The sequence below is a fragment of the Punctularia strigosozonata genome, assembly GCF_000264995.1.
Source record: "Punctularia strigosozonata HHB-11173 SS5 unplaced genomic scaffold PUNSTscaffold_1, whole genome shotgun sequence".
Lineage (NCBI taxonomy): Eukaryota > Fungi > Basidiomycota > Agaricomycetes > Corticiales > Punctulariaceae > Punctularia > Punctularia strigosozonata.
Genome location: NW_006767433.1, coordinates 1,580,008 through 1,606,029, shown reverse-complemented (window position 1 = coordinate 1,606,029; position 26,022 = coordinate 1,580,008). Strand labels below are relative to the sequence as shown.

The following is a 26,022-nucleotide window of genomic DNA, read 5'->3' as shown; positions in this document are numbered from 1 at the left end:
TGTACATCACATTGACTACCACGCGGCTTCGCATGGTTGACTGGACTTCACTTCCGCCCGAAATTGGACACGCCCTCGATGACATCCTTCCTAAGCTGTAATGTAAAGTGTCACTTCAAAGCATACCAAACAAAGTCTGGCAGGTTCTAACTTACCGCAGGACTCAGACCCTCCCCTTCAAAATAAGCCATCACGAATTCCGTGGAAACCCAGTCATCCTGGATTGCGCCCAAGTCCCTGACTATCAATGATCTGGCCGGCTCTTTGCCAGTAAGCCTCTGGTACCGCCTCTTCTCGTCTTCGTCGGGGGGTGCAGTAAGGATAATGTCTAACGGTTCGCCTTTTTTCAAAGGTGAATTTGGGAAAAGAGACTTGAGCTTGCGAATGGGCGAGCCGGCGTTCAGTTCCTCCTCTAGCGTAATCTGGTTTCGTTGTTTTAGCGATGCAATCCGACCTTGGAGCGCTCGGATGAAGCCGTCGCGAAGGTGGGTGAAGGATGTATTACGGGTCGGAACTACCTATACGGCTTAGCACCACCCATATGGGACCAGAACTTCTGACCGCACCTATCCGAAGCATGCATGCGGTGTTGCGGACGAGGTGGTTTATCTTCTCCTCCGGCGGTGCATCAATAGGGATCTGAAAAATCGGTTAATCCAGAAAATGGGACATTGAGAGCGAATGAACATACGTTCAGGCGTGGATTGGCAAGGTCAGCATAGAATGCCACAGAGTAAACCTTGATGCCCAGGAAGGAAACTGTGCGCACACCGAGACCGACGAGTTGGAACGGCGGTAGGGGTGTTTTAGATTGCACCACAATGGTCCTGGGGAACTCGATCGACGTGGCGGGATCGGCTGCGTACGCTGATATGTCACTACGCGGTGTCAACAGAGCTTTGTTGAATACTGACCTCGTACTTCAACCGGAGACTCCGCGTCAAGCCATATCATCGACGCGAACCAGTACCAGGACGCAGCCGATACAACAGACAGCGTGCTGAATAGAACGATCTTTGTGGACCTCTTCGGACCATAGTCGTGACGGTCTGTTCGAAATCCGCGGCGCAAAGTGTAAGCTGTAGCCGAGCTACTCCTGCCTAGTCGAGTGAAGGAAAAGGGGATACGGCAGCAGACCGGTCTAGGTTTCAGGAGCGGGAGCATAAGTATGGGATGATCGGGATGACTTCTGGGGAGAAGCCAATGGCTGTGCTCGCGCCTCAGCTTGAAGCCACGCGTTGGCCTGGTCCTCTGGCTAATAGAGCCACTCTGAACTTGCATCCGAGCTTACTACCGCTTGTGACTCTACTGTGCCATTTGGATCTAACTGTACACTCGTGATTAACTTTGGAACCGGATCGTCGTTCTCTGGATCTGCGATCACGCAACAGTCACTCAGGCATCTGAGCGCATACGCGTCTTTTCAGTATTGCGCCCCGACGCGTAAGCTTGGGACTCGTAATCGCTACTGTCTCATATAAAGCGACCTATACCGTATGTATTGTATAGCGCACGCTTACGCCTCCCGAACATGGATCAACCGTTATTGAGTATCTTCACCTCTCTTTCTGCTGTAGATCCCCCATCGGCTTTCCCCTACAACAAGGGAGGACATACCGATACCATGGACGGAGATGGAGATATGTCTGTCCTCGACTCTCCAGCGGTGGAACTGGATCCCACGGCACCAGAGCAGTCCGAGATGGACAAACAAAAGATAATCCTCCAGAGTTATGTCGACTCCCTTCCCTACGAGTGCGAACCCATCGAGGAGATGCACGCAAAGCTCGAGGAGATCGTGAGCAAGATAGTGATCTGTGCCAAATCCCGGAACTGGCTTGTGCTCACTACTTGGGATGGCATGCTTCAATGGTTCGTACATCTAGGCCGTGTCCTCCGCGATGTACTCTTGTGGCTTATAATCTATGCTTAGCTGGCTCCTCATGCGTTATCCAATCCCCAAGACAACGCGTGCCAAGATGGTGCGGCTGTACTACGAGCTGTGTCTCTTACCGGGCATAGAACCTCGTGCCATCCGCAGCTGGGCAGACATGTTCTCTCGTTTGTTGTCGAGCAACAAGGATTCATCAAAGCGCAAGCTCGATCCTGCAGACCTAGAGCTTCCTTGGCGACCACTGTGGGATGCCATGCAGAAGGAAATCTGGCCGAAGCGCAAGATGCAGGATTCAACGTGAGCTACCCCGAAATACCATCCCTATTCGATGGGTTGATTGCTGTCTTTCAGCCGCAATGTCGTGAACATACTTCTATATGTCGCGGAGCACAGCAGGAGATACTATCCCGCAAGCGAAATTCCCGCGATGCTGGACACGTTCCTTCCTCTCCTCACCCAGGACGTACGTATTCTCACCGTGCCCTTCGTATGGCTACACTGACATATTTTCTCAGACTGTGCTTACCATCGTTCCAGTGATCACCTCCTTCCTTCCACCCACCCACACCTCGACATACCTTCCTGTTCTATTCAGGCTGTGGGAAGCTTTCAATTCGTCTGTCATCGATGAACGTATGCTTGAGCTCGTCGGCGATCTCTCTGAGGAGCACGTTGCGGGTGTCACGACAGCCTCTGGTGGAACTCGTGAAGGCGGTGCTGAGTGGAAAGATGTTGGAATCTGGAGCGAGACGGATTGGACCATGTTGGTTGGCAAGAGCCTCGGTAGCATGAGTAGGTTGATGGCCACCCCTCGTGAATATGCTATTTTAAAGATCCCTCTTCAGACGTGCCCGTCGGCGCTACACGCGGCGCCAGTACCACCGCTGGTCATGCAGATTCCATGGGTGATCGTCAATCTCTCAGGATCAAGAAGGCGATCAATAGATACCGTATGTTGCCTGTTTTTCTTACGAACAACTTGATTCAGATATCTGAGCCAGATGCGCTGGCCAAGCTTTTTGTGTATTCTATGGCTGTCGACGGTCCTATTCGTGATGCCCCGGGCACGCCGGGGCCTGGACAATTCAATGCCAGTTCTCAATCAGGCTATCTTGCCGGATCCAAAGCTCTCGACTCCCTCGACCGACTCATTACGAGCACGGAAAGCTTCTTCCACCCGAGCAACTCGGGTCCATGGACACTGGCTGTACGTTCCGAGATAACCAGATTCATTTCTTTACCAGAGATGCTCACCAAACCTCGCAGCTGACGACCTTCATCCAACGTTTGACATCGGAGTTCAGTAAGCGCTGGCACGAAGAAGCACAGGCGAGCTGTGAGACGCCCATCGTGAGGAGTCATTGGAATACCTCGCGATAACCTACTGAAGAGACACTCTCAGACCCACCGTCTCACGTTAAGCATCCGGCGCGCCTTCGTCAAGATCTTGCGCACACCGGCGTTGTTGGCCATGTTCTCGAAGGATCCGATTTCCATGTCGTACGCCCAAGGAGCTCTGAAGTACATGGCCGTACTTGAACCCAGCTTGGTTATGCCTGAGCTGCTCGAACGTGCTTATGGTGGCTTGGAGGTGGTCAACGAGACCCACCGTACCACTGCTGTTCTCAGCATGCTCAGCGGAGTTGCGCTCCCTCTCGTTAATGAACACGTCTGGCTGGGTGGGCAGAAACACATAGTGCCTTTGTTGGAACTCTGCATCCCTGGTATAGATCTTGTAAGCATGTCCTTTTTGTCGGTTATCGCTGTCATGTTGATACGGGATATCAGAATGACCCGATCAAAACCGTCTGCACGACCATGTTCATCGTATCCGCAGTTCAACATATCAAGATTGGCGACCTCTCGATCCAGCAGTCTGGGCTCGCTCTATCGAGCGATGCTCCAGCAGAGGACATGATGGACGTTGATTCCACCGAGAAGCTGCCAGAAGCGAGTGAGAATACCGCCGTATTCAGCAGAGCTGAGGAACGTGCCCTCGTCCGGGATTCTACCGCAGCATTTGCCGATTGGGTGACGATGCTTTTCCGCCGCGTCTTCGCGCTATACGAGAATCTGCCTGAAGAAGGTGGGCGACGCAACACCACCGGCGGAAAGCAGGAAGAGAGCGTGCTGAAGGCAATCAAATCGACACTGGACGTTGTGTGCTTGCATTTATCCGATCAAATGTTCGACTTGGTGCTCAAGGTGGTGTACGATTACGCCACGAACAACGCCAAAGCGAACTCGGTGCGAGCTTTTGGGCAGCTCGTGGCTTGCCTGTCGCGCGTGCACCCGACGAAGACCATCGACAAGTTCCTGCCATATTGTGTGGCGCAAATCAAGGATGAATTGAAGCACGGCGCCAGTAGCGTAAGGACCACAAGTACGAACGTTGCGTTGCCTAGCGACACGACACTACATTGGAGTATGTGTTCTTTTTGCTTATTGTCGGCCATGTCTTGACTCTTCTATAGATCTATCCCTACTTAGAGGTTGTCTTGGCTACGGAGGTGTCTCGGTAGGTCGCAACACGATCTCACTTGCAGTCATATTCACTCTCCCGAAGTTGCTTAAACATAAGGCTGCTATCCTCGAGGTGATGCGTTTGTTGGTAGAGAAAACGAAGAACGAACGTGGATACTCAAGCACCGGTCGCTTGATTACCAGAGTATTGCATACTCTAGCCGGTGTCTACCCGCTCAACAGCCGTTTCGTCAACACCGATGAATGGGATGATCCGGTCTTCAATAAGGACCACAATACCCAATGGGGGAAATTATACACGCCACAAGACGTCAAGATCGAGTGGCATGGTAGATACTTTATGTGCATCGCCTTGAACGAGTTCATTCATTGTCTATCAGTTCCACAAACCGAAGAAATCGAGTTCATCTTAGAAATTCTGGACAATATCGCCGCGCCCGCATTGGATAATGTGGTGGCTCTGCTTGGCACGGCAACCTGGGATAGCGACGCTCGCAACGAGTTTTGTCGGTAAGACCAGCGACTCTGCCTTACTGTGCGTGTATGATGACGTATTCCCCAGCTACCTACAAGCATGCAAGGCGATATGGGGTGGACTACCGACTCTTTGCAAGGACCTTCCGAAAACCGTTGTCAACCCGTGTATCAACGAGGACACGGAGCTTGATGAATTACTGGTCTCATTCCTTGACGTCAAGGCCGGATTCACACTCACCGACCCTTCCGACCCACGGTACCAGAAGGCGGCTGGTCATCGTAGGCGCTTCGGAGAGATTGTTCACAAAGCAGCAATATTCCTACAGCAAAAACACGAAGGGGAGGACCATATCGATGCTGTCATCGCGGTAGCCAAGGCAATAGATGTATATTTGTTGGAGTACGGCATGACTCGAGGCACCTATGATTCCCTCCAGAAGAACTATGGTCAAGCGAGAGAGTAGGCTGACAACTATCCTGCTCTCCTGGATACGTACTAACCTTAACTCAGTCTGAACAGGGCGTGGCCTAGGCAGAAGGAGAACTCGCGTCTCGTGTTCATCAAGCGCGCGCAGGTTTATCACAGCGGACGTGTCTACATGCATGCGCTCTATCGCCGGCGGTCCGAGCTCGATGATCATCTCCTTCTTGATCTTACAGAGCTCTCTCTGTCACCCTATACTCGGGTGAGACGGTGAGCGTTTGTCGGGTTTGGGAGCCTGAACCACCACTCACGGGGGTTGCAGTCAAGCGCAGGCTATCTGGCACAATGTTTGCGGGGTGCGTAATATTCTGTCCTGAATTTATCAAGGTGTCAGTGGCCGCTGAGGACACGTTTCCTCAGTACTTTGTGCGATCCACTCGATTCGCGCTCCCTGCCCTGCTTGACGCACTGGCCAAAGGGACGGACCCGGATCGCATGAAAGGGGCGCTTTACGTGTTGTGGAACAAGGGAACCGGTAAGTAGCCCATAGTCTCGTGGTGGTTCGTACTGACGGCGTGCTATAGCCACATATACGCTGGCGGGTGGGCAATTCTTACACTGTTGCCCATTACTACAACTGACGTACTCCCATTCGAAGACGAGAATTTCCGAGGACAATATTTGAAGGCAATTCTAGAGAGTCAACACCAGGAGAAAGTAAGGAATGAGATACTCCACGAACATGCACCGGCTCACACCGCGTATCAGCCGTCAATTCAAAAACTCATCAGCAGCATTGCATCGGACGTTACTCCCTACCTTTCGGAGGAAGCTGTCCACACCGATGCCTTCATGGAAGATATTTCCGCGGTCGAGGCAGCAATTGAATCATTGCGAAGCGAGTTCAGCCCAGCACTGATTAATCAAGGTCTTCTCGAGGAGGCGTTGGCTAAGGCTCCTGTGCGCAGCCAAAGACGGATTCGCAACTACGATGAAGTCGTATGTCCTATCAATCAGACTGGCTTACTGGTGCTGATCATCATTCAGTTGTTTGCAGTCTTGGACATCGCCTCTAGGCCAACGACACATGTAGGGAGCTACCTGCATTATTCAAAGAAGGGTTTACTGATGTGATATTAGTGGAGATATGTTCAAATGGCTACGAGAATTCTCATATACATCATCCGAAGGGACGCCGTGCCTGCTGCGCAATTGGCTGCATTCTTTGCTTCCAACTCAATTAGTCCCCACCCCACTATTCGATCCTATGCGCAACGGTATGTCGGCAAATACTAGCGGATGTACTGAGCTGAGTTGTCTGCAGTGGCCTCACCAAACTCGCCTGGTTCATCAAGATTCGGTCGTACGCCAAATCCACAAAAGAGTTGTGGCTCGACACATGGAGAAATCCACTATCTGTGCGGCTTCCAGTTCCGCCAGGCTTGAATTTGCTCCAGGAGCTGGAAAAGCCGATATATCTAGATGGGCGAGAAGAGTATGTCGATTATCATATACTATGATGCTTTACCGCTGATAAAATTGTAGATTCTATGTCGATAAATTGCCAACTGGGTTCCTAACATGGACCACTGATGTCAAGGCCTACAAGACGGTGACCGGAAGCGGATCCGCGATTACCTGGGAATCCCTATCGCAGCCTGCCCTACAGCGTATCAGGGAGCAGGTTCTATCACCAGGATACTGGGCAAAACTGGCAGAGCTATGGTCACAGGAATCAAACCGCACGGGTACCATCGAACTCCGTTCCGATCACGTTACATTTGTGAAATCCCTCGGTCCGCACACTCAATGTCTTCAGCGACTCTTCCAAACTTACCAGTTGAACTGATAGCAAAAATGGTCGAAGATGAACTGCTTCAAGCCGCATTGCCTGTGATAGAACCATTGTTGACTGATAGTGATCGCTTCAAACAGCGTGCCGGCGCTGAAGTGCTGACTGGCCTCATTCGTGGTATGTAGCTGGACGCGATAGTAAGGGGATATTTGACTTACGTGCTCAGGCTCGAAACATTGGACAAAAAGTCGTCGCGAACGCCTTTGGGGATGGACCTCGTCTCGCCTGGGTGGCATTTTCAGCCAAATTAAGCCTGATACGCTGAGCTGCTGGGAAGGCGTCTTCAGCGTAAGCATTTGTGATACCTAATGATCTGAATGTTGCCAACAATGTTCGCAGTTCATACTGGAAGATCGGGATCCACGGCGGAATAAGCCGCTACTTGAGTGGTTGTTGTCCTTGTCCCTAGACTTCCAAGGCGATTCGGCCTTTCAGAGTATGTACACTCGCCAAACTTCGATTGCGCGTCTCAATTCTGTATGCAGTGAGCAAGACACTCTCCCTCTTCGGCATTCTGGTCGATTGCCTCGGCATACGCTTTTTACCTATGGCCGGAAAGTATGTTGATATCCTGTTCGCGAATACGGACACCGGGTATGCAGAAGTAAGAACTCTAGAAACTGTTACCTCCGCGTCTTGGTGCACATATTCACTCTTCCATATGTTAGATGCGGGCGCATATTTCCCAGAATCTGTACATAATTGGCACCTATCTGTGGCGACCATCCTACCCATCGACGCGAGCTCTTCTCGATGCCTGCAGCGCAACACCCGACCCGCTGAAGTTCAGGTATGTTCCTCGCTTGCAAGCGCGTGTCAGTTCTAACATTTGAATCCAGGGAAGCCAAATTCATGCCGCACTTAAGTCATATTATGCAGCAATTGCCGAAATGGCGAGAGGAGCGCTTGCCACCTCCGCGGGTGAACCAATCTCAGGTTAGCAGGCCCTCTTGTAGGTAAAAACTCACTAACCGGCGTTGTTGTAGTACGACAAAGTTGGTCTAACATGTGGGTACATCTGCTTGCATGTCCTGTATCTAAATTATGACGAACGTTCGCTCAGTATTGCAATGGCTATGGGTGTCCTCCCATGGGCCTCAGGCACCACTCGTGTTCCCTTACTCTATCGCTCTACTGTAGGTTGCAAAAAAAGCGTCGTGGGTCACCCGACTGACTTCTTTCAGCCCCGAGATTTTGCGAATGTCGGAACTCAACGACAGCTCGGAGTTACAACTGTACAGTGCCGCGGTCCTATACGTTCTTTCCGCGGTCACTCCGCCTCCAGAATACACCGGCATCATCATGGAGCACTTTGTGAATGCGATCAAATCGTCGGAGGTGCCCACGTCGCCGTTCTTCGGTGTTCTTATGCTGAATAGATTCTCACACTAAGGCATGGCGGATACGCCTGAATGCTTTGCCGACCCTGGTGGTGTTCCTGTTTCGCAACTTGCTCGGCATTCCTGATGACCAATTGACGAGCGTAACGGACGCTCTGTTGGACTGCCTTGCGGACGAGAACGTCGAAGTTCGAGAGATGGCGTCGAAAGCCGTATCCGGCGTTGTTCGATGTTCTCAGAGGCACCGGATTGTACCCCTCAAAGTAAGCAGCCGATAACTCGTGGATAATATGCTTCTAATCAATTGAAATCGTCAGAATCGCTTCGTTTTGCTCGCGCAGAGTGCTCGCTTGCCACGGAGGCAGGATCCTACATATGCCGGGAAACTACGGTCCCTACACTCGGCAATCTTAGGGCTCTGCGCTCTAATCGAGAGTTTCCCATATTCTGTGGAGCCATGGATGCCTCCGCTCACTGATGGTGATCTACCACTACCCTTATCGGTACTTTCACCCTGGCTAACCTCTCGCGTCTCAGTGCTTGCTGCTCATGCTACGGACCCACCTCCGATATCCACCACAATCCGCAAATGCGCATCGGAATTCAAGAAGACGCATCAGGTATGTAACAAGCCTTTCTGTCACCCGGATGCTTCGAGATTGACATACACAACAGGATACTTGGCACAAAGATCAGCAAGCCTTCAACGAAGAGCAATTACAGAACCTATCCACAATGCTGGTCGGGACGTCGTACTGTACGTCTTCGTTCATGATGTTTCATTACCGTTCTCATGTCAGTTCCAGATGCATAACACGACTTATCCCCGTCTCTTATCGTGTATATACATGCTGTCACAATACGGACAATCATTATCATTCCCAGTACTATCAGAGCTTGGCCCACGAGCCGTCTAATTCGGCACATGCAGATTGTACGAAGTGGGCATCGATGGTGCGGATTTGGATACCCCACGAAACCAAAGGGGTGCGCTATCCTTGCAGCAACTCAACGAGGCCTAGCCTTGTGCGATAGGCTCCCAATGCACGACCAGAAATTACTTCGAGCTAGATATGCTATCAGTTCCGCCAAAGTCTGTTTTGCTGTCATGAGCAATGCAATGTAACACATGTTCGAAGTTCATCCTAGGCCTAGACGGCGTCGACGAGAAAGGACTCACCGGATATTGGTACTGCTGTAATCTCAACGAAAACTGGCATTCCAGTGCAAGACCGAACCCATTGGCATTCGGCGCGGCAGAGCAGGTACAAATCAGTTCACCGTTGGCTTCTTTAATTAATAGATGCAGATGGATGGATAGAAGCGCTCAAGGTCGTGCGATACACCGGACGCTGGGGAAGTCGATGACCTACTGGTCGCTGTCCCATACGGCCCGTCTGCGGGGAATAGAGATTCGAAAGGAACCAGGAGGACTCGAGCCCCAAAGATGATCGATCGCCATCGCAGCGGCACGCAAAGCGGCTTTTGGGCGCCGAGATGTGCCCTCCGTGGTCTTGTTTCCGTGTGTATCACAGGGTGCTTGCGTGAAGATTTCAGGGATCTGACGGAGTCCACGCCGTTCATGGGCTGAAGAGGTAAGCTTGCGAAGAGTAATTTTCCCAGAAACGTCAACAGGCAATTAATTGCAAGGCTGTGATCCCTTGAGACGACATATGCTGTGATAGTTCGACCCTGTCGGTATCGAGCAAGAACTCATCGATGGGTACCGGAGACTTGAAGCGCCTTGAGTCTCGTTCTATCTGTCTGACCGCATTAACGTGCAGTTCTCGAACGCTGCCTGTCAGCAAAATACGCCCGCAAGCGGTGGGTATTCATGCTAACACAGTCAGTACCGGTGGGGAATATTTCCGGCGGTATGACCGTGAGCACGACATGAGGCCTGGGGCTCGGGTACTGACAAAAGTCAAGTTAAGAAAGGTTCATCGGTAGTCATGGAGTCACGGCTTACATGACACTTCCTCACACGAAGAACCATGGTTCAACGTTCAGACCGCAGTCAGAGCGCCGTCCATGATAGTGCAGGGATAGTATTGTGGGGTCTGAACGGATCCTGGCGAATCATTCCCCACTGTTATCCTGCAAATGAGATGCCAGGAGCAGCATGCTTTGCACGTTGAAGATGAAGATAATCAGAACAATCTCGACAAATCGCTTGTCATCTAGCGACAGCATGTTTTCCGTACATGCAAACTCCTTCACCTCACCTCGGACCTCGGTCGGTTGACAAAGGTCCGACGGAGTATCATATGAGAAACCGGTGGAAACACGCTGGGCCAGGAGCCATGGTCGTGAGTCGGAGAAGAATGCACTCGCATTCCGTGGATACCATGTAACGTATTACAATGGAGTAAAAGCAAAGGAGAATGTGGCGCGCATGTTCCCAGATCGCCTGGAAGAGGCCGTGCGAAGAGCACGGGGTGATCTGGTTGATATCAGGCTGTATAAGCCTCGCAGAGGCGGACTAGTTTGTACCGCCATGGTGATCTTCCGGGCATTATATGCGTTCTCATTCAGAGCGCACTGAGCGCGAACTGTGCGAGGGAATTGGTGCGGGTGCGGGTGCGCGTTGGGTTGGATTGTCGGTCTCCTGCCGCACGTAAATCGCGTCCGCTGTATGCTTGGTGAGAGATGTACATAAGTACATGAGCAAACGGCGAGGCAGAAGAGCCGAAGGCGAGGCTTTACGGAAGCAAAAGTCGAGGGGAGTGATTTGTGACTGGCGCGGGAGCTCCAAGGGCACGTTGTGATCAAAACCCAGACCGCCGCACCAGCTCGTCCCTCTTCCTCTGCCCTCCTCCATCCCCGGAGCGCACTCAGTCCAGCCCGTACACTCCATCCGCAACGCCTAACTTGATCTTTTTATACGTTTCTATCGCTTCTCGTTCCGGTTACGCCTGCCGCCGTCCTCCCTCTCCGTGACGCGATCGGCTCCAGCGCAGCTGCATATATCTTCACTCACGACCAGCGCACGATCTCCACCGCTATCTGCTCTCTTCGGGGCTCTCAACAGTCACACCGCAAGTCTTTATTGAACGCAATCAACACCAGACCGTGCATTAACCATATAATTAACTGGTTCGTATCACACCGACGCGGTTCTTCACGCGACTAACCCTTGCCCGCATCACAGTCTAAATGCAAGCTGTAGTCACCACATCCTTGTCTCCTCCCGCAGGTCGTTTCACCCCGCCTGAAGACGTCCCCGCCTCCGTAGAGGTACACGTCCCCATTGCACCGTCGAGGACTCGCTGACTAATACTTCATATTCAGCGTCATCAGCGTCAGCCGTCCCTTCCGACGGGGTTGCAAAAACCGACCATGCAGTCTCAATACATGCACTCCCGCAACGCGTCTTCCGATCTACCTTCCCTCGGAGGTGATCGCTGGCGGCTCAACGGCGCCGGACAGTTAGTCGACGCAGAGACCACTCCCGAATGGGACTTGGCGGATCAGATTGTCCGATTGAACTTAGGCGGTGGCGAAGCCGATGAATTGCGAGGTCAGATGCGTACTCCGCCGAACTCCAAGAACTCTACCACGGCTGTTGCGCAATTCACCGAGACAAGCCCTCTAGAGTCATCCGACGCCAGCGCTGGATCCTCATCCCCAGAACCCAGTCAGAACAGTCGTGGTAGCGCCATTCACTCCAGGGACTCGTCTGCCGATACAACCGACTCCGGGAGTCGTAATCTCCGCGTCCCCCCTCTTACCCCGCCTCAGGTCGGTGCGGTGGGCGAGCAGCGCGAGCGGCCGCACTCCTACAGTGGCGGATTGTCCATGGCTGACCTCCGCCGCCTGCAGCAGGCGGGGGGCAGTCCAGTTGCCAAACCTCCGTCAGGAGATACCACGCCCCAGCAACCGCAGCAACGAGAGTGGTCGACTCCGAACCAATCGGATCAGCCAACGTATCCTTCACTGACCGGTAATCCAACGGTTATCCACGTTCCGGCCCAACGCCCGCAACCGCCTGTGGTTAATGCACCTGTCGTGATGACGTCGTTGGCTCCTCGTCAGGACGAGTTGGAAACCGATTATCAGATGCAGCAGCGCCAGTTCAATTCTCTTGGCCCTGCCCTGGGCAGTCCTGGCGTACCGTCCTTTAGGCCTAACAACGGACTAGCCCCTATACCCTTCCGTCAGTCTGCTCGACTTCCAGGACCGGTGCCGCCCCAGGCAGGCTTCCCGTATCCCGCTCAGCATCAGCAAGCGCTCTCGATGGGTACCCCTCAACAAATGTACGATATGATGCTGCCGAATATTGTCCATGAAAACCCTGCCGTCGCACGCATCCAGCAGCAGCATGGCGCGTTCCGGCCGACGCACTCCCACTCTGCGTCTGACCCGGCTTCCCTTCGGGAAGCAGCTACTCTGGCCCAACTTCTCGCAGCCAACAACCTCCAGGCTTTCCCTGCTGGTGCTGGTGTTCCGGGAATGTACCCTGCGTTGACGACCCCGCCTCCGCTTGCTGCCGTCTATGGCAACCAGTTCTACCAGCCACAGGACATGTATGCAATTAACGACCTTGCCGCCCATGCCCAGCTCGTGGCAGCCAACAGGTTGCAGCCACAGTACACCGGACCCTACAATGCTGCAGCGCCCGCTCAGTCTGCGGGCTTGAACGGTAGCATTAACCCTGTTCAGGTCGAGGTGAATCCCAACGGGTCGGGTCCGAGCGCGAACAACCGCAAGCTAGGGCTGTACAAGACCGAGTTGTGTCGCAGCTGGGAGGAGAAGGGAACTTGCCGGTACGGCACCAAATGTCAGTTCGCCCACGGCGAAGAGGAGCTTCGCGTCGTTGCTCGCCATCCCAAGTACAAGACTGAAATTTGCAGGGTAAGTATAACGCATATAGTCATTGCATGGCGCTAATCGATATACCTAGACTTTTTGGGTATCTGGATCTTGCCCGTATGGCAAACGCTGCTGCTTCATCCACACCGAGCTTCCCGCTGGAAGCGCACCTCCGGGCGCTGACGGAACCCCCCCGCCGACCAACTTGACCAACGGTCAACGTGCCCGCTCGATGAGCACAAACAGTGACCCAAACGACGCATCCACGTCATTGCTCGCCCGCATCTCTGCCAAGCGTAACCAGGGATCTTCTCCCAGTGCGAACGTACCCGGGGCAGCCACGCCAGTGGATGTTACCCCTCAGGCGACGTTCGCGCTTGGGTCACGTCCCGGTGCTTTGAGGGTCGATACGACTGCCTTAGGTAGCACTGCGTCCAAGGAGAACAAATCGGCTTTTCCGACGTTCAATAGTGGTATGATACTTCCGACGAACGAGCAGCCGAACATGTCCCCGATTGCAGTGACTGCGCACCCTGATTTCGGGCGCAATGGCCGACTCGATCTCAATCAGAACCAGGTATGCTTATCGCGAACTGCCTGTTTGCGAAATTTGCTGATCGTGCCATTCCAGACGCGCCTGGGCAAGGGGGCTTCTAGTCCCAACAATCGTCATTCCTTCAATGGCACTGAGATTAGTCTCGATCTCGCTAACGTGGCCTCCGCCCCGACGCCGACCACGTCGCTCGCGGTTTCCCCTCCGCAGAGACACACACAACCTCGGGCCAACGGTCACGTCCGAGCTGGGAGCGCCGGCAACTGGCCAACCACATTCCGGAGTAGCCGATTAGCCGCGCCGTCGCCCTATTCGTCGGTGCCTGGCAACGAGCTGAAAACAGCCTCTCCTTGGACGTCCGAGTTAGCTATTGGCTCCTCGAGGCGCAACTAGGGATATTTCACATGACGAACGAGCGCCTTATCGCCGGCGCCAGGGTATTCGCCGCAGGCCCGGCGTCCAGGCCACACCGCGACAAGGTTATGATTATGACTTCCGCATATACATGGTCGGACATCTCACGCCATTTCAACGCCGACTGCTTCGGTCAGTTTCTCGACTAGATGTGTAAACGTTCATCGGTAGCGACCTTTCCCCGATTCGACAAAAAAAAAAGGAATAACTTGTTGACCCATGTCTTCCGTTGCCCAATCTGTGCTCGACCCTCGTAGCTGCCCCTTCACGACCACCCTTTCCTGGTTATTTCTTGCTCATTCTCGTGTATTTGAGGTTCCTCATCGTCAACCGCTGCATCGTATCACTTGCTTGTTCCATGTTTTTATTCCTTTTATGAATGCATACAGACATCGTGCTCGAGACTCAGCGTGTGCATAGTCGCTACGATATGCAACTGCAAATGTCAGCAGGACAACATTAACACCAAATACACCAAGCCGGTAAGGATATATTTGCACTGAAGGCAAAACTTTGGGTATCTGGTTTCTATATCCTACGGTCTAGGCATCACAGTCCCAGAGCCTGTAGTTCCCTGTGAAAGCCTTCTAACCTGCACTGCGCGTATCCGATGTAATTGAACTCCGCCTGGCCATCGTTGCGTTCCATATCATCGCGCGCTTGGACTATACCCCAAACTGTCCACATTGCGTGTGACGCGGGGCTCCAGGCGCGAACCTGCTCCTCGAGTTTCTGCATCTCCTTCTCCAAGTCGCTGCCGGTGAGCGGGATGCATGCCTGTTCGGACGACGGCAGTGGCGGGCACGAGTGCTCAAGATACGTCGCGTAAAAGTTGCGGCGCTGCTCGAGAGTGGGGTAACGAGTGTGGTCTAGAAGGTGGGGGGTGGAGCCGTGGTAGTTCGCGGTCCACTCGTGGAAATGATTGGCGATGTCGAAAGCGGCAGAATTGGGCGCCGCATATTCAAAATCGACCACAATTATCTGTGTGAAATCGTCAGCGCTCCGCAGCTGAGTCGGACGGACAACAAGAACACACCTGACGATGTTCTGGAATACCTTCTTTAGGTTTTGTCAACCTTAAAAGGTTGCCATACTGAGTGTCGTTGTGAGCGAACACCCGTTTGCTCGGGCCCTCTTCGCGCTCGAATTGGTCAAGCCATTGAATGTAGGTGATCCACCGATCCTTGAGAACGTCGAGATCCAGTTCCGCGCGCGTCTCCGCAGTGACGGACGGCAGTTCGAGCACGTCGCGTGCCGCCGGAAGCCACGTCCTGAAGTTCTTCTTGGCTGCGACTTCCCAGCCTCTGCCTTCGCCTCGTGTTTCCGGAGTTGTTTGTTCGACCGCCTCGATGTCCACACAATGCAGCTCGGCCATGCGAGCGCCGATGTAGCGGCTGATACGAGGATCGCGCAGCTCCGAGGCAGTAAGCGCAGTAGAATCGAAGTATTCCTCAATCCGCCCGTTCTCGAATGTGCCGTAAATCCGCGGGCCAATGCGGTACTGTGAGGACAGGACGTGCAGGGTATAGAGCTCGCGCGCTCGGTTGATGAGCGCGCCAGACGACGGCCCGTAGATTCGAAGCAACAGAGTGCGGGCTTTCGGTATGGATGGACACGATACGAAGAAGACCGCGTTCGTAAGCGAACCCGCGACTTTCTCAATTTTCACGAGGTCTGGGGTAATTTCATCGTCTAACCAAGACGTGACCGGTATCGCGAGGAGCACGTCGAGCAGTGATTCGCGGAACTGGGGTGTTTTGTACTTCCTAAGGTGGAAAAAGGACAGGCATGAGCTTCAAAGTAAGATATGTCCTACTGCCCATGTTGGGGAGAGTGACCGATCTGTCCGCCATCGGTCAGTTCGCCCTCGCAGACCTGACATCATGGTGTTTCTCGAATGGGACCCTGGCATGATTGTGACCCTCACCTGGCATCTAGTTTGGTGTACGCATGAGGCAAACCTTCTACGGTGATGACCTCGACTTCGACATCTCCGAATGGAATGGAGCCAGTAGAGGAAGCGCGAGACGCGTTAGTCTTGATGGAAAGTGACCGGCTGAGCTTGCGCTCGAGGGGATTTGTGACCTCCGAGGAAGTTCCGGGTAATGGAACCGGGGACGAGACTGTATGAGCACCGAGGATAGGAGACATGGTGGTCGATGAGCAAAGGTGAAGGTTCGGTGAAGCCCATCCATTTTCCGACGTTAGATTGGCTGCTCGCGTGATCCAGTATGCTGCATGCCCTGCCGCCTACACATGCTATCCCCTTGCGGCGCCCTCGTCACCCGCGTTCACCGCGGTACGCTGACGATCAACTTTGGATATAAAGGTACGGCTCGTCACAGAAGATGGCGGATCCGTATCCAATCAGTCCCTGTTCGGCCCTCGTAGGTCCTATCAAAACACGTTGAGCTCGTTGACCGACGTCGTCCGACTGCTTATCGTCAACGGCATGTTTAGTATCACCATCCATTTATTCGTCATTGTCTCCGAGCAGGGACGGAGTTGGGCTTAGCTCGTACCGCAAAATCCTAATACGCGCTTCTGTGCCGTATTGGATCGCTCCAGACATCGACTCTCATCGACTCCCGCGACAACACCTTCCCCCCTCTTCGCCGCCATTCACTCGTTTCGCATCGCCATCGCTTCATGTCGTGGGTGCAAGCGGCGCACGATGCATACCTCGGCGTTCCACCCACACTTGGCACGACGCCCGTAGCGGTTGACACTCCTCCATAGCTTAAATCCGCTCAATGTCCACAGTGAAGACGTATAACAACGTCGTGGCGTCAGCCTCGTGTCCCCTTCCGCGCCGCATGTCTTCCGATTCCCGAATTCAAGGCTCAGAACCTTCAGACGGAGCAGTGGCGAGAATCCCCGCCCTCCCGTGATGCGCTTACTTATCTGTAGATTGAATTCGCATTCGTCGCCTTCTGCCTTCTGCGAACCAGGGTCGTTTAGGGTCGTTTACTCCCAAAACTCGCTGGACGAACCGCCCGGGAGCATGGATTCACCGAGGTCAAGTAATTTGCGATCGATCTGTGCGCGCGTATGTTTTTTTTCTGCAAGAGGCTAGACTCAATCGGCAAAGATGAATCAAGATGCTACAGATGGGTACAGATGACGACGCAGCGGTACCACGACCTTCGGCATGTTGTGCGGTCGATATCGGCTATTTAGCTTACTTGTTGCATTCGATCAGTTCCGGGAGACCTGAAAGCAGTACTGAATTGCCTCCGTACGGTTATAAGTTTGCGATTCACGGAACGCAAGTGACGAATCTACCCAAACGGTTTCGGATCCTGTCGTACATTTTCACAGCGTACGCGACGATCTATACAAAAAAGACACCATAGCGGCATTACAGTACGAATTTATCCTTGGCATTAGCAAATTATGTATTCTCTTTTCCCTGTGAGGTGGGAGTACGCTTTTGTGGAGCAGTTGCGCAGTCGTCGGGGCTGCGAATTGAAAGCTTCCGTACAAAGATCGAGATCTGTAAGAACCGGATAAATTCAGCATCCGAAGGCGGGCTTCGAGAAGAGTCGCGTTGAAGGCTTACCAGGCATGCTGCAGCTAGACAAGGCGCGCAGACGATCCAAATAGCCTATCAGAAACATGAAACTGTGTTTAGACTCTTGCTGTGGAGCTTAGAGTTAGCAGACATGACGCACTTGCAAGGACGATGATACCGCGGTGAGGACGTCAGTGCGGAAGGTAACCGGCTCCAGGGTCTTGAGCGTCGTCCAAGCGGTCGGGGTGTTCGCACCCGGAATGATAAAGCCGCCAGGAGCATTCTTCGCAAGCCGGTCAGAGAATATGGCGCCCGCGACAGACTACGCTCGGGATCAGCATACGCTTCGAAGGTTATCAGACAATGACCCTGACCAAGCCGACCGTGGCTCCAGTAAACCTGACGAGAAAGAAAGCGCTTGTGCCTGAAGCGAGCTCTTCCGGTCCCAGGACCCGCGTAAAAACCTGATACGGCGCGTGAAATAGCAGTCCGAGGCCGAGGCCTGAGACGAGAGGGAATAGGATTTGGCACGCTCGAGAAGAATCAACCCGGAGTGCTGCCATCAGGCCTGCGACGGAGGTTTAACATTCTGTATGTGTCAGAGAAAGAAGACATATTCGCACCGAATCCCAGGGCGGAGAGGACGAGACCGATGGTGATGACCCATTTTTGTGCCGCCATGTTGCCAGAACGTTTCTGCCAATAGCCTATAAACCATGCAGCAGGCAGGGAAATCAGGGAAGAGCCAAGCGAGTAAGGCATTATCATGAGACCCGCTGCCACAGGCATTAAACCGTTTACGGCCTGCAATTCCTGATTCAGCTCTTGCCATTCTGTCGTCAGCGAAGATGTTGATGCACCTGGAAATAGAGTGCCAAATAGAACGTGCCGGCATTGAAAGCGAACTGGTGCAAGAAGGCGATCACCAGAATGATTGCTACACAGACCGGTATCAGTCCACGTGGCGTGAAGAAGCAACGGTCATTACCAGCGGTGGAATTTTTGAACGCCGTAGGAGAAAACAGTGCTTCGCGCCGAGTAACAGTCTCATACAGTCCGCCACCCACAAAGGATGCTATCCCGAAGGATATGAGGCATATTGTCGTCACAGACGACCCTGTTGTACGTGCGTGAGCTCAAGAAGGCAGAATTTACCAGAATACTTGCAACTGTCGATGGTCGTGTACCCAAACCCCAGAACGGTGCAGATCGTGCCGGCCATGAACAATCCTCTGGAAGATCCATGAGGGGCGCCGAGTGAGTTGAACCGCACGACTCACAGCCCCACGAAGTCGAACCGTCGGCAGAAAGTGTACCAGGAAGCATCTATCGCACGCCGTAACTCGAGAGGACGCAGAGACAAACTCAAAATCAACAGTGCCGCTGAGCCGATTGGTAGATTGATGTAGACTGCAGAGGGTGGTGAGCTATCAGCGGCGAGAACCCCGGGTCCGATACTCACAGGCCCATCGCCAGCTGGATCCGGGAGTATTGCCTATCGTGATCGTGAAATGGGACATTGTGCACCAGGAATCCTCGGTTGACTAACCACTGAACAGTCCTCCCAGCAGCGGTCCTGCGATCGCAGAGCAACTCCACGTAATACTGAGAGCTTGTGACCATTTTGCACGTTGTGCAGGAGCGACAATCTCCGCCGTGATCACCCAGACGGCGCTGACGATGCCGCCCCCGCCGACTCCGGCAAGCGCTCGTGCTGCGATGAGCCAACTGATACTCTGTGCAAAACGTTAGCACAAGAAGAACCGAAGCCTGGAGAGAATCACCTGTGCCGACCCACATAGCGCGGAGCCGAGTGCGAAGATCAGCATGCTTGTATACAGGACAGCCTGCAAAACCATATTATTCGCCCCCGTATGCATCGTAAGCACAATCGCGTGCGGCGCCTTTGCTCACCTTGCGCCCAACAAGGTCGGAGATCCGCCCATACAGGGGCTGAAAGGCCGTCTGGGTGAGCATGTACGATATGCCTACCCAGGTGTACTGGTCTTGGCTAGCATTCAGCTCCTTCGCTATGGTTGGCAGGCTCGTGGAAACGATAGTCTATTGGTCCCCGATAAGCACATGCGCCATGGTAGCGATCTTTGGACAAGGAACTCACAGCGTCAGTCGTAGCAAGAAACAAAGACAAGGCAGCGCTGCAAGATGATATCAATGAGCCAGCGCCAATTTGAAACAGATGACCTTCGATATCTACCCAATATGAGCAATTAGTATACGAGTAGTGGATAGCGTCCTATAATTAATGTCATGTTCGTCCACACGCGTAACGGACGATGCCGCAGTTCCAGAGGCGTAGAATAGAGTCCCATCAACTGAGGATGTAGAGTTTCGTTGAGACGCGGGTGTGAAACCGGAGATTGCAGGTGGAGGACTTGAGCCGGTCTTTTGACCATGGCCCAGAGAAGGCGTGGGTGTGACCACTATTGCCTCGATGTCGAGGGCCCGACTGCCTGTCATTTTTTTCTCCACAGGGATAAGGGCAGTACCACAGCTCCGGGATACGGGGACGCTTCACCGAAGGCGGCAGACGTCGAAGGAGGGCTTTCAGGAGTGGGGAGACGGTACGCCCTTCTCGTATAAATACGATCCCCATTATACACAGGGCGCGAGTCTTTGGACCAAATTATGGCAACCACGGTGTATAGGCCGTTCACGTAAGGCGATCTGCTCTAGGACCTCTGAAAGCCGGGAGACGCAATATCTGGTCGGGACCACTAGAATCCGAGAAGACGTCCAGAAAACGAGGGACAGGCAGAAACCATAAAAAGACCTTTTTTACAGTCTCCGCCGCTGGGGCCATCGAGAACGAATCTAAAGATCTGCCCCCATTCAAAACGGTGCCGAGAGGATGCATGGGCAAAGAGACGCCGTGTTTGCGAAGCTCGGGAAAGCTTGATACAGCAGCCGCGTAGCGTACACCCGGCTCGGAGAAACGTGGCAGCATCCTCCGCCACGAGGCACCCTAATCGCCTGCATGGCTGATCGTCGCTCTCAGTGACGGCTGTTCCACAGAACGCCATAATCTACGATGGTCGAGCCACTATACGATCGACGTTAGAAGCGTTTGATCGTCCAATATCTAAGACAATCAGATGCGAAATATTATCGGTGACAGTCGACTCCGGGACTCTCGCTCGCCGGCCGGGGTCGCAAGGGGTTGAGCAGCACAGTGGACAAATAACGGTGACAATATACTCTAGTTTATGGATAGGGTTGTGATCCACTCTATCAGCGGGGATCGTAATCCTCTCGCATGCACCAGCCCCTGCCCTCCTCGACACTTCACGCCGATGCCGTCGCTTTCTCCTTCTCCTTATCCGTATCCTCTCTTTCGGTAGTAGAAGCGCGTGGTTTCGCGTCAGTTTCGCTGGCACCTTCAACATACGACACGGAGATCAGAACCCGATGAGCTTTTTCAGTCTCTGCCATAGCGAGATCCGCCCACCCTCGTCCGGCGACGGGGACGGTGAATTGAAATCCGTACCATTCGTGCTTGTCTTGGCCTCGGAGGTGTTGTCGCTCGGCGCCTCTGCAGTCTTCTTGGCCGTTTTCTGCGTGGAGGCGATGCGACCCTCCACATCATCAGCGTATTCTTGGATAAGAGCTCGTTGACGATCCGTCAGCAATCTGGTGACAGCGGTCAGCGGTGCGAAAACATGCAGTCTCAATCACGTACCGAGGGATCTGGACCAAGAATTCGACAAGTAGATCTCCTTTGGAACCTCCGAGAGCGGGTGTTACTCCACGACCTTTGAGAACCATCTGTTCCGCTTGCTGGGTGCCGGCAGGAACGCGGACGTCGACATCGCCGTCCAGGGTCGGGACCCGTACTCTACCGCCTAATAACGCGGTATGGAGCGGTATCCGGGCGGTATAGTACAGGTTCGCGCCTTGACGTCTAAACTCCTTCGAGGGCGCGACACTGACACGGACAAGGAGATCTCCCCTAACTCCCTTGCCTTGTACCGGGGCATCTCCAGCGCCGCGGATCCGGATGAGCATACCGTCTTCGACACCTGCAACGAATATCGGATAAGAAGGTTGTCAACCGCTACGGCGCAACTGTGAACACACCGGCGGGTATGTCCACTTTGGTGGTGCTCTTGACGCGAACTTTCCCTACGCCGGAGCATGCTCCGCATCGAGCACCACGCGGTATCGTGGTTCCTGCCCCTAAGCATGTCGTGCAAGTGCTGGACATCTGGAACCCGTTGTCTATCACAAATGTCCGGGTACCCGTCCCTCCGCAAGAGTTGCAAGTAACACGGTTGGCGCCTTTGCGCATGCCGGTACCTGTACATGTCGGACAGTCGTTGACGGGAGTGAGATCGATAGTGCGCGACGTTCCCTTGCAGGCTTCCTGGAAGCTTATCCCAATGCTTGCTTCGATATCCGCTCCCTGGATCACCTCCGTGTAGCCCGTTCGACGTCCATGACCGCCACCAAATGGGCCGAATAGCGTTTCAAACATGTCCGAATCGTCCGGTCGTGCCCCTGTTTCCCGTCCCGACCTAAACATAGAAGAGAAGGAGAACCCTCCGCTGAACGGGTTTTGTGCTTGTTCGAAGGCATCAGGGTTAAAGCCAGGTTGCTGAGACGCAGACCCATATCGGTCGTATGCCGCTCTTCTCGAGTCATCCTTCAGTGTCTATGCTTGGCAGTCGAGATCAGAACTCGGGTGAAGGGTCGATGAGGAACGTACATCGTATGCATCCTGAATTTCCTGAAACTTCTCCCGCGCGTTTTTGTCGGGATTTGTATCCGGGTGATATTTGCGCGCCAACTGATACGACGTTAGACTGCTGATGGCGCACGAAAGACTCCCATGCTGCGCACCGAGAAGTAGGTCTTCTTTATGTCGGCTGCCGTTGCATCCCTCTTGACCCCGAGAACCTCGTACGGATCCTTCGGTGCTGGACGTGATAATGAAGCATGGAATCCGCGCTGTGCTAGGGGATTGAGATCACCTCATAGAGGCAGACGGGAGACGACAAACCCGTCCACTGGCATCAGTGCCCGAGGAGTATATGCCTGTGAGAATACGCCGCGTAGATGCATGTCGCAAACAGGGTGTGGAGGATGTCGTTAATGACCGTGACGCACGGGCCCTTGACGGCGCTACGGCGCTCGAGTAGAACGAAACGTATGCGTGGAACCCTTGAGTAGGCAACCGGGGTGGCATTTGGGTCGGAAGAAGTACAGTAAAGGTAGGTAGCACTGCAGGGAGCAGGCTTCGGGCGTCGGTGCCATGGCGTAAAATTCCGATCACGTGACGTACGTATAAACTCGAGTGTTCTTCAGCATTCCGTCATAGCTGGACCCGCAAGTTCTTGGCACGTTATGCATGTCTCGACATACGAAAGCTGATGCCAATGGTGCTTTCGTTCGTAAAAACAACGCGTAGGTAAAGTAATATATTCACATGATTCACGGTGGCCATCGTTTCGCCCCGCTCGGCGGCTCATGCGCCGCGTTCGTGCGTGGTTTCCGCTGAGCGTGCATATACAGCACATCAGTACTGGCGAGCAAGCAGCACCAGTAACCTAGAGCCCACCGGAGGACTGCAGCCGCGCCTGCCACCACCCCTTCCCATAGGATACCAGGATCTCGTCACCTTTGCGGATACACTCGCTTGAGCTCCAAATGCTCATCCTGAGCTCCCCATCTGGCACGGGTCTGCCTTCCTGGAAGACCGCGTTCGGTCTGTCGCGTATGCCACGATAATCGTTGACAAACCGGGCCTCGTTACCCTTACGGCTGGCGTCGACACCGATGCTGATGCCGTCCCGAGTTCGATGTAACGATAGATCGTAGTCCGAGCTAGGCCGGTCGTCGGCATGAACCTCGCCAGCGTAGTCTATTATGTGAGAACGCGGTGGTATTCTTTTCGCGGCGAAGAGGCCGTGCCTATTGAAGTTCATCGACATCGGTGTCTCGAAAGTCCAGCGATTTGATCGTACTGCCCGAAAGCCGGATGGGATCGTTCAGTAACAGGTCGGATCGTCACCGAAGACACGCGTGTCGGCGGACATAGTTGATTGCCCCGGATTAGACAGAGTAGTTCATGCGGAACGGAGCGATCATACACCTGAGACGGAATGTATTCAACATGGGAGGGCCAGCGAGGCGGTTTCTGGTCGGTGAGCTTCATCTCCGGCGACCTGTGGCAAAAGGCAAAGCAGGGCGTGAGAGACCGGTGCGTCTTTGGCGCGCTCTGGCGCGGTCACCCCCTGTATACGGTCTTGGTTCTTGTCGCTACACAACGAATCTGCAATGGGCCGCCCGGTCAAGTCTGTATCAAGGATATATCCTAATGTGAACGCTCAACTCGGTCCTTCGTGGCACGAATATGGTCAGTAGACCCACCGCGACAAAACCAATCTCACCGACGTTCGATAGACAATCTGCAAGTTCAGTGGGGGTCTCAAGACCATTATGAGATCGTTCGTAAGGTCGGCAGGGGAAAGTACTCGGAGGTATGCCCGGTACTCTATCCCTTCGCTGAACTTTGGATGACTGATGGCGCGTAGGTGTTCGAAGGAGTGAATATTGTAAACGAAGAAAAGTGCATTATCAAGGTCCTCAAGCCCGTCAAGAAGAAGAAGATCAAACGCGAGATCAAAATCCTGCAGAATCTTGCTGGTGGCCCGAACATTGTCGCGCTACTCGATGTTGTTCGAGATCCTACTTCCAAGATACCCAGTCTCATCACAGAATATATCCACAACGTGGACTTCAAGGTCCTGTATCCCCGTTTCACCGACTTCGATGTACGATTCTACATGCTCGAGCTACTGAAGGTTCGAGCATCGCTTGATTGATCTTTCGTCAAAGGAGTGAACTTTTTGTCAGGCGCTCGATTACTGTCACTCCAAGGGTATAATGCATCGTGACGTGAAGCCGCACAATGTCATGATCGATCACGAACGGCGAAAGGTACGCGAATCAGGTGCTTCCATGCGCCACTACTCTCATCAACACCGAAACGCAGTTACGGCTGATTGACTGGGGTAATCACAATTATATGAGAACGCGCAGTGTGTGCCGACATATCTTCAGGCTTGGCAGAATTTTATCACCCCAAGACGGACTACAACGTGCGAGTCGCTTCCAGATACTTCAAGGGTCCTGAGCTTCTGGTCGATTTCCAAGAATACGACTACAGCCTAGACATGTGGAGTTTCGGCTGCATGTTCGCTTCTATGGTGAGCCGCCATTGATCCTTCTCGACGCGCATAGAATCGGTCAATGACATGTCCCGACTCGCATAGATCTTCAGGAAGGAACCATTCTTTCATGGCCACGACAATTACGACCAACTTGTCAAGATCACTAAAGTACTCGGCACCGACGAGTTCTTCGTCTATCTGGAAAAGTACAACATCGCACTAGACCCGCAATATGACGATATACTGGGGAGGTGAGAATCTGGATGCAGTGAACGTACGTTTACCATTCTCACCGCTGCATCAGGTACCCACGAAAACCTTGGTCGCGGTTTATCACATCTGAGAATCAACGCTTCATCTCCAACGAAGCGATCGACTTCCTGGACAAGCTACTGTACGTTACCAAGCCTTGTTGCCGAAGGCAAGTTGCTGAACAACCGTGCAGGCGATATGATCATCAGGAGCGCCTCACCGCGCGCGAGGCTCAGGCGCACCCTTACTTTGGTATGTGAAGCGTCGTTCATTCATTACGATGCTAACTTGCCGAACACAGACCCGGTGAGGACTGCGGCGAGCGGAGCAGATGAACCGCGGGCTGCTTGAGCATCAGCGGTGTCCCTGGAACGGGACTTCACGCGCCTGTCCGCTATGCGCATCCTTCTCTTTGCGCTTTGGCTGCGCATATGAGATGCTGACTGTATTCACGTTGTACTGTAGTGCTTCGGGCATGGATGCTGTTCTCAAGATATCGCAAGGTTGCGCCGTACGGCGTGCGCGCCCTTACACGCCGCTGCGTTTGGCAGCCAATGAGCGCACGTGATGACCATTATCGTGTGTGCCGCATGCTCTTCCATCCTTCCGCTATCAGTTCTTCCGGAGATGCTCATTTTGACCTGCGTGTCGCCATGTGGATTGAGGACCTAAACTGCTCACAAAGGTCGTTCCAGCATTCTTCTTACGGCGTCTTCTGCGCCTCGCGAGCATCATGCGCGCGGTGCGCACACCATCGAGTCCTCTATGAAGACTAATGACTGTTTAATCGTGCGGAAATCGTCCGACAACTGC

The 26,022-nt window shown here is 53.5% G+C and overlaps 8 protein-coding genes across 8 annotated transcripts; 3 read left to right on the top strand and 5 right to left on the bottom strand.

Annotated features, from left to right (window-relative positions):
* Positions 1-47: 47 nt before the first annotated feature.
* On the bottom strand, positions 48-954 carry PUNSTDRAFT_129311 (uncharacterized protein; the record flags this gene model as incomplete). Its single annotated transcript, XM_007378491.1, has 5 exons — positions 48-95; positions 156-514; positions 567-639; positions 692-858; positions 915-954. 5 exons carry the CDS (start codon positions 952-954, stop codon positions 48-50), a joined length of 687 nt encoding a protein of 228 aa, XP_007378553.1.
* Positions 955-1,531: 577 nt separating this feature from the next.
* Positions 1,532-9,357, top strand: PUNSTDRAFT_94829 (uncharacterized protein; the record flags this gene model as incomplete). Its single annotated transcript, XM_007378490.1, has 37 exons — positions 1,532-1,872; positions 1,934-2,191; positions 2,246-2,357; positions 2,410-2,686; positions 2,740-2,844; positions 2,896-3,101; positions 3,161-3,244; positions 3,297-3,629; positions 3,683-4,319; positions 4,369-4,412; positions 4,461-4,707; positions 4,759-4,888; positions 4,941-5,315; positions 5,367-5,549; positions 5,602-5,635; positions 5,700-5,814; positions 5,864-5,881; positions 5,938-5,996; positions 6,048-6,278; positions 6,327-6,368; positions 6,420-6,556; positions 6,604-6,774; positions 6,825-7,075; positions 7,132-7,251; positions 7,301-7,422; positions 7,474-7,570; positions 7,620-7,738; positions 7,803-7,924; positions 7,974-8,070; positions 8,121-8,142; positions 8,198-8,270; positions 8,319-8,472; positions 8,528-8,737; positions 8,792-8,954; positions 9,012-9,094; positions 9,150-9,231; positions 9,281-9,357. 37 exons carry the CDS (start codon positions 1,532-1,534, stop codon positions 9,286-9,288), a joined length of 5,862 nt encoding a protein of 1,953 aa, XP_007378552.1. The 3' UTR covers positions 9,289-9,357.
* A 1,938-nt stretch (positions 9,358-11,295) lies between these two features.
* Positions 11,296-14,633, top strand: PUNSTDRAFT_117353 (uncharacterized protein). The gene is made up of 5 exons (XM_007378489.1): positions 11,296-11,570; positions 11,626-11,711; positions 11,766-13,328; positions 13,378-13,863; positions 13,918-14,633. Exons 2-5 carry the CDS (start codon positions 11,631-11,633, stop codon positions 14,230-14,232), a joined length of 2,445 nt encoding a protein of 814 aa, XP_007378551.1. The 5' UTR covers positions 11,296-11,570; positions 11,626-11,630; the 3' UTR covers positions 14,233-14,633.
* Positions 14,634-14,802: 169 nt separating this feature from the next.
* On the bottom strand, positions 14,803-16,404 carry PUNSTDRAFT_56246 (choline kinase cytoplasm; the record flags this gene model as incomplete). The annotated part of the gene is given in 3 exon segments (XM_007378488.1): positions 14,803-15,253; positions 15,273-16,019; positions 16,181-16,404. 3 exon segments carry the CDS (start codon positions 16,402-16,404, stop codon positions 14,803-14,805), a joined length of 1,422 nt encoding a protein of 473 aa, XP_007378550.1.
* A 1,243-nt stretch (positions 16,405-17,647) lies between these two features.
* On the bottom strand, positions 17,648-20,245 carry PUNSTDRAFT_140128 (MFS general substrate transporter; the record flags this gene model as incomplete). Its single annotated transcript, XM_007378487.1, has 15 exons — positions 17,648-17,749; positions 17,816-17,860; positions 17,928-18,089; positions 18,142-18,335; positions 18,391-18,571; positions 18,628-18,704; positions 18,756-18,884; positions 18,938-18,999; positions 19,048-19,177; positions 19,230-19,262; positions 19,317-19,503; positions 19,552-19,614; positions 19,682-19,828; positions 19,887-19,923; positions 19,983-20,245. 15 exons carry the CDS (start codon positions 20,243-20,245, stop codon positions 17,648-17,650), a joined length of 1,812 nt encoding a protein of 603 aa, XP_007378549.1.
* A 938-nt stretch (positions 20,246-21,183) lies between these two features.
* On the bottom strand, positions 21,184-22,970 carry PUNSTDRAFT_41143 (uncharacterized protein; the record flags this gene model as incomplete). The annotated part of the gene is made up of 6 exons (XM_007378486.1): positions 21,184-21,415; positions 21,465-21,804; positions 21,863-22,436; positions 22,491-22,571; positions 22,625-22,701; positions 22,892-22,970. The coding sequence occupies 6 exons, from the start codon at positions 22,968-22,970 to the stop codon at positions 21,184-21,186; spliced, it is 1,383 nt and encodes a 460-aa protein (XP_007378548.1).
* A 186-nt stretch (positions 22,971-23,156) lies between these two features.
* On the bottom strand, positions 23,157-23,959 carry PUNSTDRAFT_48569 (uncharacterized protein). The gene is made up of 3 exons (XM_007378485.1): positions 23,749-23,959; positions 23,343-23,695; positions 23,157-23,278 (listed from the first exon to the last, which is right to left on the bottom strand). Exons 1-3 carry the CDS (start codon positions 23,937-23,939, stop codon positions 23,250-23,252), a joined length of 573 nt encoding a protein of 190 aa, XP_007378547.1. The 5' UTR covers positions 23,940-23,959; the 3' UTR covers positions 23,157-23,249.
* A 45-nt stretch (positions 23,960-24,004) lies between these two features.
* On the top strand, positions 24,005-25,661 carry PUNSTDRAFT_94817 (Pkinase-domain-containing protein). The gene is made up of 10 exons (XM_007378484.1): positions 24,005-24,140; positions 24,188-24,264; positions 24,319-24,588; positions 24,641-24,724; positions 24,780-24,798; positions 24,848-24,993; positions 25,060-25,208; positions 25,262-25,351; positions 25,403-25,461; positions 25,511-25,661. The coding sequence occupies exons 1-10, from the start codon at positions 24,062-24,064 to the stop codon at positions 25,558-25,560; spliced, it is 1,023 nt and encodes a 340-aa protein (XP_007378546.1). The 5' UTR covers positions 24,005-24,061; the 3' UTR covers positions 25,561-25,661.
* Positions 25,662-26,022: the final 361 nt, after the last annotated feature.

What these genes read in the sequence shown, in the direction of transcription:
- PUNSTDRAFT_94817 (XM_007378484.1), top strand. Translation starts at nt 24,062, where the DNA reads ATGGGCCGCCCGGTCAAGTCTGTATCAAGGATATATCCTAATGTGAAC. An exon ending in ACATGCTCGAGCTACTGAAG is followed by an intron (nt 24,589 to 24,640) that starts GTTCGAGCATCG and finishes ACTTTTTGTCAG; the next exon opens with GCGCTCGATTACTGTCACTC. An exon ending in TATGACGATATACTGGGGAG is followed by an intron (nt 25,209 to 25,261) that starts GTGAGAATCTGG and finishes CCGCTGCATCAG; the next exon opens with GTACCCACGAAAACCTTGGT.
- PUNSTDRAFT_48569 (XM_007378485.1), bottom strand. Translation starts at nt 23,939, where the DNA reads ATGAAGCTCACCGACCAGAAACCGCCTCGCTGGCCCTCCCATGTTGAA. An exon ending in TCCCATCCGGCTTTCGGGCA is followed by an intron (nt 23,696 to 23,748) that starts GTACGATCAAAT and finishes GAACTTCAATAG; the next exon opens with GCACGGCCTCTTCGCCGCGA. An exon ending in GGCGCGGCTGCAGTCCTCCG is followed by an intron (nt 23,279 to 23,342) that starts GTGGGCTCTAGG and finishes ATGCACGCTCAG; the next exon opens with CGGAAACCACGCACGAACGC.
- PUNSTDRAFT_117353 (XM_007378489.1), top strand. Translation starts at nt 11,631, where the DNA reads ATGCAAGCTGTAGTCACCACATCCTTGTCTCCTCCCGCAGGTCGTTTC. An exon ending in ACGTCCCCGCCTCCGTAGAG is followed by an intron (nt 11,712 to 11,765) that starts GTACACGTCCCC and finishes CTTCATATTCAG; the next exon opens with CGTCATCAGCGTCAGCCGTC. An exon ending in ACAAGACTGAAATTTGCAGG is followed by an intron (nt 13,329 to 13,377) that starts GTAAGTATAACG and finishes CGATATACCTAG; the next exon opens with ACTTTTTGGGTATCTGGATC.